The sequence below is a fragment of the Schistocerca gregaria genome, chromosome 3 (genome assembly GCF_023897955.1).
Source record: "Schistocerca gregaria isolate iqSchGreg1 chromosome 3, iqSchGreg1.2, whole genome shotgun sequence".
Lineage (NCBI taxonomy): Eukaryota > Metazoa > Arthropoda > Insecta > Orthoptera > Acrididae > Schistocerca > Schistocerca gregaria.
The window spans coordinates 897500103-897513188 of NC_064922.1; the positions used below are offsets into that span (position 1 = coordinate 897500103).

At 45.8% G+C, this 13086-nt stretch overlaps 1 protein-coding gene across 1 annotated transcript in view; it reads right to left on the minus strand.

Moving 5' to 3' along the window:
* Window positions 1–13086, minus strand: part of LOC126355174 (myosin-I heavy chain) — a 427094-nt gene that overhangs the window by 150141 nt on the left and 263867 nt on the right. Inside the window, exon 3 of the mRNA XM_050005385.1 lies at window positions 5800–6095. Coding sequence (XP_049861342.1) covers window positions 5800–6095 — 296 coding nt within the window. The remainder of the gene's footprint in view (window positions 1–5799; window positions 6096–13086) is intronic.

A 13086-nucleotide genomic window follows, 5' to 3' on the forward strand; every position in this document is an offset into this window, starting at 1 on the left:
GAGAAGAAGAATTAGCTTTTGCTAGTCATATAGACAAAATGTGTGAATATGGTTTCCCCCTAGCTGAACTTGATTTGAGATATGTCGTGAAATCCTACCTAACTAGACAAGGAAAGACTGTTCAATGCTTTTTTAATAATGTTCTGGGCCGTGACTGGGTTAAGTCATTCTTAAAGAGACACCCTCAGTTGACAGTTAAGTTTTCGTCTAACATCAAACGAAATCGAGGTCAGACCGATGAAAAAATAATAATAGAGTACATTGAGAATCTGAAAGAGGCGGTCAATGATTTACCGCCAGATAAAATTTATAACTACTACGAAAAGTGTATATCAGATGACCCTGGAAAGAAAAATTTGATTTGTAGGAGAGGCTGTCAGTACCCAGAACGGATAATGAATTCTAGCAAATGTAACATAAGTGTCATGTTCTGTGGTAACGCCGATGGTAATTCGTTGCCTCCTTATGTTATACAGGGTGTTACAAAAAGGTACGGCCAAACTTTCAGCTAACATTCCTCACACACAAATAAAGAAAATATGTTATGTGGACATGTGTCCGGAAACGCTTAATTTCTATGTTAGAGCTCATTTTAGTTTCGTCAGTATTTACTGTACTTCCTCGATTCACCGCCATGACTTCATACGGGATACTCTACCTGTGCTGCTAGAACATGTGCCTTTACAAGTACGACACAACATGTGGTTCATGCACGATGGAGCTTCTGCACATTTCAGTCGAAGTGTTCGTACGCCTCTCAACAACAGATTCGGTGACCGATGGATTGGTAGAGACGGACCAATTCCATGGCCTCCACCTCAACCCTCTTGACTTTCATTTATGGGGGCATTTGAGAGCTCTTGTCTACACAACCCCAGTACCAAATGTAGAGACTCTTCGTGCTCGTATTGTGGACTGCTGTGATATAATACGCCATTCTCCAGGGCTGCATCAGCGCATCAGGGATTCCGTGCGACGGAGGGTCGATGCATGTATCCTCGCTACCGGAGGACATTTTGAACATTTCCTGTAACAAAGTGTTTGAAGTCACGCTGGTTGCTGTGTGTTTCCATTCCATGATTAATGTGATTTGAAGAGAAGTAATAAAATGAGTTCTAACACGGATAGTAAGCGTTTCCGGACACATGTCCACATAACATATTTTCTTTGTTTGTGTATTAGGAATGTTTCCTGAAAGTTTGGCCGTACCTTTTTGTAACACCCTGTATATAAAGGAGAGCATTTATGGAGTACGTGGACTGAAAACGGCCCTGAAGGGGCACGATATAACAGGACAAAACAAGGATGGATTAATGGTGCAACTTTTGAGGATTGATTTTCGGCTCATCTACTTCGTGTAAAAAAAAAAAATTAAAAAAAAAACCAACGATAAGGCAGAAAAGTAATCCTCAGTGACAATCTCAGTTCACATATAAGTGTGAATGTTCTTCAACTCTGTGAAGAGAACAACATCCAATTTGACGCCTCCGAACTCTTCGCATTTAACACAACCACTTGATTTAGCTTACTTTAGGCATCTCAGAATGAAATGGAGACAAGTTCTTACAGAGTGGAAGCAGTCAGACAGTGGCAAAGCTGCATCCACACTGTCAAAGTTCCCAAGGTTGTTAAAAAAGGCCTTAGACACCATAGAGTCGAATGTACGGGATAATCTTTTGGCTGAATTTAAAAGGCTAGAATCCACCCGATCAGAAAAGAAGATATTGTCAAGTGATTTCCATCATACAATGCTTCTGCTAACTTTGATTTAATAGAACAAACATTTACCGAACACCTTAAGGAAAAAAAGACAAGAAGTTGTTCAGCCGCGAACACCAAAACGTTGAAAATTGGAAGTCCCTGCAAGAAAAAGTATATCTTCAACTGAAATCCCTCAGTACCAACAAAAACAGCAGAATGAAATAGACGAGAAAATGAAAGGAAAGGAAGCTTTGATAGACCAGAAAAAAATTGAAAAGGAAAAGAAACTAGAAAAACAAACCAAAAAATTAGATGGAAACAAAAAGAAAAGAAGGGGTAAAAGAGCGGCAAGCCTTTCATCAACAGATGACGATGATGACAATTTCAGCTTAGTGTCCTCATGTCACAGCGACCTGGTTTTTTGCAACAGCAAAGAAGACTCTTTTAGTGTCAATGAACCAGATAAACCAATTAACTTAAACGATTCAAGACCCAGTACAACCTTCCCAACTGCAAATGTTGAAGACCCAAAAGGAAGCAATGAAGACATGAATGAATTTGTAGAAAAGGACAAATTTGTTGTTGTTCATTGGAACGTACTCTGATTCCCAGGGTTGGTGCTCTCTGTAGCGGAGGAGGGAGCGACAGTGGACAGTATGGCGCCGATTAAGGAAATTTTGGAAGTGGCCCCAAGAAAAGGATACGTTATTTTACCAGTGATGTGAAATTGTAAAAGTTATTCAGCCACCAAAACTCGTAAAAAGAGGCCTTTTTAAGGTTGATTTCATTTAAACATAAAAATTCCTCTTTTGAAAGAGCTAACTTTTTTATAACTTTTTTTTTACACTTTGAATTACCTGTGTATTTTTAACTTGGTGTAAAATATTACTACACTCCTGGAAATGGAAAAAAGAACACATTGACACCGGTGTGTCAGACCCACCATACTTGCTCCGGACACTGCGAGAGGGCTGTACAAGCAATGATCACACGCACGGCACAGCGGACACACCAGGAACCGCGGTGTTGGCCGTCGAATGGCGCTAGCTGCGCAGCATTTATGCACCGCCGCCGTCAGTGTCAGCCAGTTTGCCGTGGCATACGGAGCTCCATCGCAGTCTTTAACACTGGTAGCATGCCGCGACAGCGTGGACGTGAACCGTATGTGCAGTTGACGGACTTTGAGCGAGGGCGTATAGTGGGCATGCGGGAGGCCGGGTGGACGTACCGCCGAATTGCTCAACACGTGGGGCGTGAGGTCTTCACAGTACATCGATGTTGTCGCCAGTGGTCGGCGAAAGGTGCACGTGCCCGTCGACCTGGGACCGGACCGCAGCGACGCACGAATGCACGCCAAGACCGTAGGATCCTACGCAGTGCCGTAGGGGACCGCACCGCCACTTCCCAGCAAATTAGGGACACTGTTGCTCCTGGGGTATCGGCGAGGACCATTCGCAACCGTCTCCATGAAGCTGGGCTACGGTCCCGCACACCGTTAGGCCGTCTTCCGCTGACGCCCCAACATCGTGCAGCCCGCCTCCAGTGGTGTCGCGACAGGCGTGAATGGAGGGACGAATGGAGACGTGTCGTCTTCAGCGATGAGAGTCGCTTCTGGCTTGGTGCCAATGATGGTCGTATGCGTGTTTGGCGCCGTGCAGGTGAGCGCCACAATCAGGACTGCATACGACCGAGGCACACAGGGCCAACACCCCGCATCATGGTGTGGGGAGCGATCTCCTACATTGGCCGTACACCTCTGGTGATCGTCGAGGGGACACTGAATAGTGCACGGTACATCCAAACCGTCATCGAACCCATCGTTCTACCATTCCTAGACCGGCAAGGGAACTTGCTGTTCCAACAGGACAATGCACGTCCGCATGTATCCCGTGCCACCCAACGTGCTCTAGAAGGTGTAAGTCAACTACCCTGGCCAGCAAGATCTCCGGATCTGTCCCCCATTGAGCATGTTTGGGACTGGATGAAGCGTCGTCTCACGCGGTCTGCACGCCCAGCACGAACGCTGGTCCAACTGAGGAGCCAGGTGGGAATGGCATGGCAAGCCGTTCCACAGGACTACATCCAGCATCTCTACGATCGTCTCCATGGGAGAATAGCAGCCTGCATTGATGCGAAAGGTGGATATACACTGTACTAGTGCCGTCATTGTGCATGCTCTGTTGCGTGTGTCTATGTTCCTGTGGTTCTGTCAGTGTGATCATGTGATGTATCTGACCCCAGGAATGTGTCAATAAAGTTTCCCCTTCCTGGGACAATGAATTCACGGTGTTCTTATTTCAATTTCCAGGAGTGTATAATCATTAAATAAATTTTGTTTTTCTTTGTCACTTGTCTTTATACCACGCTTTTTCTACTGAAAAACCTACCCTTAGGGTAACATTGGCCCAAAATTAAAAAAATTGAAAAATAGAAAAACATAGGTAAAAAAGTGTGCAGCATCTAAAATATAAGATGTTATAGTTGCATAAAAAGTTTATCAGAACTTAAGTAAAAAATGATTGGTCTGAAGGGTAAATCGTGAAATTGTTCAAAAGTGGTCCAAAGTAGCCCGTGTTTGTACACGGTTCAGGAGATACTACGACATAAATGTTGAGGTGTTTGAAAAAGTAGCTTTTCTTAAAATGGGGTGTAAATTGCGCAGACAGTATTCATCCAGTGTTTCATCATTAGACACTAACGGCTTCCGACAAACTTTAAACATAATTTCAAACATTTACTAAACTTTTTCTAGCTTAAATGTTTAATGTCAAATACACTGTAAGACAAAAATAAAGTTGCACCACGATGGAATTAATCGAATGGGGCGGGAAGCTGTCGATCTGACGAACGTGTACAAACACATGATTACAATTTCAGAAAAAGTGGATGATTTATTTAAGAGCAAAAGCTTCACGAATTGAGAAACTCGGTAACGTGTTAGTCCACCTCTGGCCCTTATGCAAGCAGTTACTGGGCTCGCTATTGTTAGAGTTGTTCGATGTCCTCCTTAGGGATATCGTGGCAAATTCAGTTAAATTTGCGCGTCTAATAGACAAAATCGAGACCTGGTTGGACGTCCCTGCCCGCAATGCTCCAAACGTTTTCAGTTGGGGAGAGATCCGGCGACCTTGCTGGGCGAGGAAGGTTTAGCAAGCGTGAAGAGAAGCAACAGAAACTCCCACTGTGTGCGGGCGGGCTCTACATATCTTGCCAAAATGTAAGCCCAAGATGGTTCGCCATGAAGGGTAACAAAACGGGACGTAGAATATCGTGGACGTACTGCTGTGCTGCAAGAGTGTGGCAGATGACGACGAAAGGGGTCTTGCTGCGAAATGATTGTTGAGCCGTATGGCGGCCGACGTTCGGGTCGGTATCGCACTGCTGTCTGGGGCGTCTCCAGAGGCGTCTTCGTGGCCATCGGGGCTCAGTTGGAACGCGACTCCTCACTGAAGATTGTTTTACTCCAGCCAATGATACTGCAGGCCGAATGTGCCCAGACTGGCTCGTTGGTGTACAGAGGTCGATGGTAGACGGCACAGGTGGCTCCATAGGCTGTGAGCCGCCTGTTAATGGCCTTACGCTTACTGTAGGACCAGTTGCACGTCGGATCGACGTTAATGACGAATCCGGGGCTCTGAGTGCCTCTGTGATGAGTGCTCGGTCTTCACATTCTGTCGTCTCGTTAGGTACGGTGTGGCTGATCCACCCATTCCTACCAACAACGTCGAATAGTGGCGTAGATCCTATACAAATGTCAAGCGATTCGCCAATTACTCCAACCAGCTTCTTTGCTCCAAAAAACATGCCCTTTGTCAAATGCGGGCATCTGAAAATGTTGTCCACGCGCCAGTCTGCGAGGCATAGTTGCTCTCCGCAAATTAGCAAAATATTGATGCCCCTGTATCGACACGTCTCTCGTTTACTGCCCTTGCCGGATGCTCAGCGAAATTGCGCTGCAGCGTCACACGTTCATCCATCGGCCGCCGAAGTTAACAGTTTTGCATTTTGTCGATATTGTATTTAATAGATTCGTAACTCCTTCGTGGAGAATCGGTTTTACAAACGTGCTACAAGAATTGTGGGTTTAGTGGTACTCACGAAGTAGTGCGCGTTGCAGAAGCGCGCGTGCAGGCACTTGAGCACGGCGTCCTCGGTGAGCGGTCCCGGCAGGTGGATGAGGTCGGCCAGGTCGGCGCGGCCGGGCGGCGCCTGCGCGGGCAGCGGCAGCGGCGGCCCCTGCTGCGGGGGCGGCGGCTGCGGCGCCGGCTGCTGCTGGTGGGGCGGCGCCGGGGCCGGCGGCTGCGGCGGCAGCTGGCCGTGGAGGGGGCCGGCCGGCGCCACGGCCGGCGCAGACAGCCCGCCGCCCTTCCGCGCCTTCGCGCCCAGCAGCGCATCTGCAACAGGCACACACCGGGCTCAGCTCGGCACTCGCAGAACTCACCACGATGCCAGAAAGTAAAAGTTACCCAACACGAATAAAACGCATCTACATTGATGAGCAAAAACAGGTCGATCACCTGCTTGTTTGTCCGTCTTTGGAATGAAATACGTAACTGGTTCTGCGTATCAGGGATACTACAGTTTGTGGGTTGGCGAAGCTATGTGGCATCGGATGTCTACGCACAGGTCATGTAATTCGCTTTAGTAACGGGCCGCTGTGTTGCGTATGCGAAGATGGCTTCCAATAGCAACCTAGATGGGTTCCGTAGGATTTACATCACGCGAATTTGGTCACCGAGACATCAACGTGACTTCACTATAATACACCTCAAACCGATGTAGCACGGTCCTGGCTCCGAGGCACGGACAGTTGTACTGCTGAAAGATGACATCGCTGTCGGGGAAGAAGGCTCAAAATGGTTCAAATGGCTCCGAGCACTATGGGACTTAACATCTATGGTCATCAGTCCCCTAGAACTTAGAACTACTTAAACTTAACTAACCTAAGGACATCACGCAACACCCAGTCATCACGAGGCAGGGAAAATCCCTGACCCCGCCGGGAATCGAACCCTTTGTCAAAGTTGCTTATCTCAATGGATTTCCCCACTTGCAGCCCACATGTAGTCGAGATAGAAATCTTAAAGACAGCAGAGCACCTACGAAATATTCTGAACGTCAACGTCCTATGCGTTGACTGTTGACTGTAATGTTTCTGCGGTGAAAAGGGGGGGGGGGTGTGGAGGGAAAGGAGTTGATTCGACATTGCTGCTCCTAATACATCTTACAGCAGTTGTGGCTTTCAGTACCACCAGGATATAAGATTGTGATCACCAAACTCGCCCATTTACATTCCTGTCATGGTTAAGACACGTTTCAGAATTAAACATATCAATTAGAGATCAAAACAGAAATCTCATGGAGTGACAAATATTGTCTTCACTAGGATACACAGTACTATAAATACTAACATCAATTTCTTGCCTTTTATTCGTTATTGTGCTAAGTGAGGAGGAAGAGTGTGAGAAAAAAAATTATATGAAGTTGCGAATCAGTTCAGTTGTGTGCACATTGCAGGACGCAGACATCTTACTCAAGCTAAAGAAGAACCTTCTCTTAGGCTTAGGATTTTTGTTTTGTTTGCTAGCGTGTACTAACTCATTATTATATTTTTTATCCCAGAATTATGTAAGACGTCTTCTTTGATTGCCAAGGATTCCGCAGCACAGAAAATCACTTTGTTCTGAAGGTACCTGCATTTCGAATGTTGGGTGGTGCTCGAAGTCGCGTCGTTGCTCTGGTGATATCGATCTACAGTGGGCCACGCGCTTCTGTGAGTTGGATATTAACTTCCGCAAAATGGTTAGTTGAAAATCATCACCATGACAGTACTGGATGAGCTGGTTTACTACTGGAGACTGCGCTGAGTGGTGTATACAAAGTTATTCCACTTGAACCGCGCTCTTCGGAAAGGTTCTGGACAGTATGAAGTTTTTAAAGACTTGTTGCCAGAATGTTGAATATTGAGGAGATGGGCCGCTCCCCACTTCCTCCGCTCCGATCAGAAATAAATGCAAACCAATGACTGGTGAGTTCAGCGTGAAGTTGTTGAATAGCGGTGGCGTGATTATTACTTGTGAGTTTTCCCATATGTACTAATGAGCAGAATGGACCTTGTAGTTGAACAATGAAAGGAAGGCAACTTTTTTAATACCATAGCGTAGGATGTGGATTGGGGGGGGGGGGGAGGTTCAGATTAGAGGTTGAGGAGGCTTGAGCTCAATTTAACAATTAATTTTTAAGCATAAAATCATATTGACAATAGAACAATAACAATAAAACGGAACTTAATTTGCAGCCGAATATAGTTCTTGAAATCAATTCTCAATCAAGATAATGACAGTTAACATGCATTCAACACAATGAAGCAATTATCGATTAGCAAAAAGTTTCGGCCCTTAAAGCCAATGTCTCACTGCTCTAAGTCACAACATTTTTGGCGGCACTGGCTGACGTCTTATCTGGTTTAGGAGCAACGGTCTCAGAAAAGTTGGGAAAGAGTGTCCTCCTGTAAAGGGGCCAGAAGTCAAGGAATGAGAAGCGGAAGAGGAGAAACAGCAGGAGGACAATATTTATTTACTGCGAGGCAATTAGTGACGGGCTGTGAGATTACAGGGAGGCAGGTGGCCGCTCTCGCGTGAGCGCCTCAGACACGCAGGGGGCGTGCCAGGGCCGACGACCTGCGCTCCGCGGCGCCTCCACAAGGGCGACACGTGGCCTCTGTCGCCTCGCGTGCCGCGGGAATGTGGAAGGTCGAGTGCGCATTTAAACTGGCCACCTCACAAACGAGTTCCCAAGCTCCCGGCTTTTTGTAGTTGCCACCAGCCAGACGGCGGACTTAATACGACAGTCGTCCAGTGCGCACGGAAAGTCGTCCTCTCATTGCTTACGTCCATTCGAACTGAGCGTGAGTGACGTGACCCAAAAGTAATAGGAATCCCATTTGTATTGCTCTTAGCGCGATGCGGTCTTCGCAGGGGGAAGGAGAATGAAGATTATGACTTAATGCCACGTCGACGACGAGATTATAGACGAAGCACGGTCTCGGATTTTACGAAACTCAGCTCGCTGTGTCCGTCCATAAAATAAAAATAGCACCGTAGACAGCGGTGCGCAAGTTAATAATGTGTTCCTTGGCATCTGAAACGCACTCGATATAAGCTGCTCAAGAAAAGATTTGCACCATCCTCATGGCACACAGAGTACAGAAAATCGCGGTCCACGCCCATGTGGCAGTGGAAATAAAAATAGCCTACATTCTCAGTGGTGCTCAATAGTGTGTTCTGTATTCAGGCGTAAGCGGGATACTGCGGCTTGTGTACGCTATTCCGCCTGTTACATGTCCTGAGTGGTTATTTCAATTTTAGACCGTGTAAGCTTTGTCAAAATAGCGCAAGAAGAGCTATTAGCACCTGAAGTAGCCCGCGTACCGACTCCTAGACATCATTCGAACAGTCAGTCCCTTTCGTGTGGCACAAAACATTGAAGATTTGGTTTGAAGTGGTCGCCTATGGTTAACAACACTACCTGATGAGGATTATCTACAAATTGTTGCTGTTGAGAACGCCGTGGTACAAAACAGAGCTGCGTCGCTCTGTCTCTTTGGGGGCAACTGGGAGAGCTATGTTGATATAGACAGTAAAAAAACAGTCTACGTAAGCAATATTGCTTTTAGGTGTCTATTACGAAGAGCAGTACAAACCTTCCAGTGCGGTTGTGTGCTACGGGGCTGGGCAAGGTAACATCTAGAATGGAACTTGGATCAGTGGCGTCGAGTTCTCTTCACCGAAGAGTGCAAGATGAACATTGTATAAGAGTTTTTACTGCACATCTCAAGCCTGCGGGTTTAGCAGGGAGATGGCTCAGTAGGCCAGACCGGTATCATGTACGGAGGTCAGACGCCTCTCGTCACTACTGAGCGTAATTTGAGAATTGTGCATTTCGGGAGAGAATGGCGGCCGTTGTGGGCGAGGTGCTCTAGGAGCTTCAGTCCGGAACCACGCTGCTGCTACGGTCGCAAGTTCGAATCCTGTCCTGGGCATGGATGTGTGTGCTGTCCTTAGGTTAGTTAGGTTTAAATATTTCTAAGTCTGGGGAACTAATGACCTCAGATGTTAAGTGTCATAGTGCTCAGAGCCATTTGAACCATTTTTCAGGAGAGAATTCTCCATGTTGTTCAGTCCTACAGTTAATAGTTCGGCTATGCGGTGGTCTCTGAATGCAGTGTTACACCATCGGACTGTCCGAGGAATCAATCGAATGTAATGGCTTGCGGTATCTACTGTTACCAACCCGATTAGGTATGCTTAAGACCAACTGAAACATGCCGTCGTCGCGACAGAAAGTCTCACACATAATATCGACCTCAGCAGAACCGCGAAGAAATGTGAGGCAGTCTTCAGCAGAAAGTTTTGAACACTTCGTGTACCATCATAACGCGAAGGTTACAAGCTTCTTACAATTCACGGTATAGAGCATCGCGGTATTGACTTTTACACAGCAGCAGATTGTGGTTTCACACAAGTGAACTGCCAGAAAAACTGCTTCTGTTTTGGTTAGCGTTTAGTTTTTACTTCACAGTAACGCTATTTTTAAGGTTCCGTATCTCATTCGGCAAAAATGGGACCTTTACAGGATCACTTTGTTATCTGCCTACCTGTCCGTCCTTCTGTTAAGACCCCTCTCTCAGGGATGGACAGAGGTCGCAAGCTGAAATTTATGTCAAATACTAATGTCTACGGTCTCTCGGCGATATAAAAAAATTTAAGCTTCTGTGTTTATGCAGTCACAAAATGCGGCCATCTATGTCACTTATTTTGATACTTGCAAACTTAGTCATCAAAACCAATAGATGACCTATCTGTTTACATCATGAAATTTGTGCGGAACCCTCAGGGCCCGACTCCTACTCGCTCCTGCCCAATTTTTTGAAGACTTATTATTTCGTTCCCTACTACCTTCAGTCTCACCCCATGCGTGTTTACAAACATTCGGGTGGTGCAAAACTCTTTTTCAGGAATGTACGAGTTGTTCCACAACACGAGCATATGGAGTTTCCGACGTGCGTAATGAATGGCAGACAGAACTGAATACGTCGTTCATAGCGATACGACATCGATAGATGTAGTAATAATTTCAGGAGTACGCCAAGAGAGTGTTACATAGCCCTTATTTTGTAGTTTACGATACTCAGCAGGCCCTGCGCAGTAGGACGTTGCCGATCTGTTACACGCTACTCAAAGTGGTGTGTCTAAGGTGTGGAGAAAGTACAGAGAGAAGGGAAATGTGAGAGATAGACCTCGCAGTGGTCGTCCTCGTATGGCATCAATGCAGGACCATTTCCTCCAACTGTCGGCTCGTAGGCGCCCAACATGAGCTGCCATAAATATTGGGTGACTTCTCCCGGACAGCAGGGATTCGTGCCTAAGACCAAACAGTGTGTAGAAGATTGAAACACGGCGGTCTTCATTCCAGAAGACGAATGAGAAGTTTTGCACAGAAGCAATCGAAGGACCTGGACTCATGCACATTATCACTGGACCATTGCAGAAAGGAGTAACGTCATGTTTGCTCAAGAGACCAGGATTGATTTGCGACTGGAAACTAGATGTGTTAGGATTTGGAGAAGTACCTGTCGACACCAAGAACGTCGATACATTCAGGAAGTCCATCCGTTTGCTGGTGGAAGTGTAATGTTTTGGGCGGCAATAATGATGGGACGGCAGACCCCTCTAATTCCTATCTTCGGCAATTTGAATGGTCCCTGATTTCTCCAAAAGGTCCTACAAATATCTGTAAGGCCCTACAGGCGTGAAGTCGGTGACAACATCCTAGTCGATGACAACTCAAGGTCTCGGCATCTTCAAAGATACAACATCAACTGAATGTAGTGACCAGCACAATCCTCAGGCACAAATACAATTACACATGCGTGGTATCTGTTGAAGGTGATCGTTGCACAGATTCCGAATCCACCTGACAATCTTCAGGACCTAGCTGAAGCAGACACTGAGAAGAGAGACATCATGCTCCAAGATAAACTTGATGGTCTCGTCCAGAGCATGCCTCGTGGAGTGGAAGAACACATCCGTGTGCGGGGAGGACATACTCACTTCTAAAGATTGATAATCATCGTCATAAGATGAAGATTTTTCACTGTTTTTGTTTTTCAAGATGTACACTCAGGAGAGAGCCTTCTTTGTTTTGTAACGATTTTTTGTAACGAACCAAAATAGTCCTTCTTTTCAGAAGGAATTATGTTTATTTTACAGGTGTACTATAAGAAGTCATTGTAGTAAACTTGATATTCCAAACTTTTGAGGTGTGTACCATGCGCAATTGCAGCTGCAGGTTGCATGAAAATGCTATGAGAGAAAGCTGCCATTTGGATGCACTATAGTAACTTTCAAATGTCTTGACCACACTTTTTATATTTCCCAAATCACCTTACGCTTTTCGACATTCCATCATTTTCATAGGAATGTCAATCATATAAAATTATTCAGTAGGTACAATTTTCTCGTCAACATTCTCGATTACATTCTCAAATTTGCACTTGTCTCTTGATTGAGAATGTTGACGAGATACTCTGTATCAAAAATGGTTCAAATGGCTCTGAGCACTATGGTACTCAACATCTGACGTCATCAGTCCCCTAGAACTTAGAACTACTTAAACCTAACTAACCTAAGGAAATCACACACATCCAAGCTCGAGGCAGGATTGGAGTCTGCGACCGTGGCGGTCGCGCGGTTCCAGACTGAAGCGCCTAGAACCGCTCGGCCTACAATGTATCAGTCGGGAAGATGGGAGACGAGGTACTGGTAGAAGTACAGCTGTGAGGACGGGTCCTTAGTCGAGCTTGAGTAGCTCAGTCAATAGAGCACTTGGCGAAAGTCAAAGGTCTCGATCCGGCGCACAGCTTTAATCTGTCAGGAAGTTTTACCTGAATGTTTCTTGTCGGTCTGGGACCCCTGCCAGATATAATTACAAGAAATGATAAAGAAGACCCAAAGAAAAGCGGTGCGTTTCGTTAGGGATTCATTTAGTAAGCATGAGATAGTTATGGAGATATTCATGAAATTCCAGTGGTAGACGCCACAAGAGAAATGCCGTACATTACAGAGAAGTTTACTGTTAAAATAACAAAACTTATTATCAAAAAAGAGTAACGTAACATATTATTGCCTTGTCAGGTAATGATCATGATGGGAAAAATAGAGAAATTAGTGCTCATATGAAGGCTTTTTTTCAAGCAGCGTTTGGGTACGGAGCAGGAAAGCGGAATGATAATGGTCCCAGAATTATCCTCCGCCATGCATAGTTACGTGGTTTGCTGAGTGTGAATGTGGTTGTACATTGGGGAAGGATGGTGGAGGGAATTGA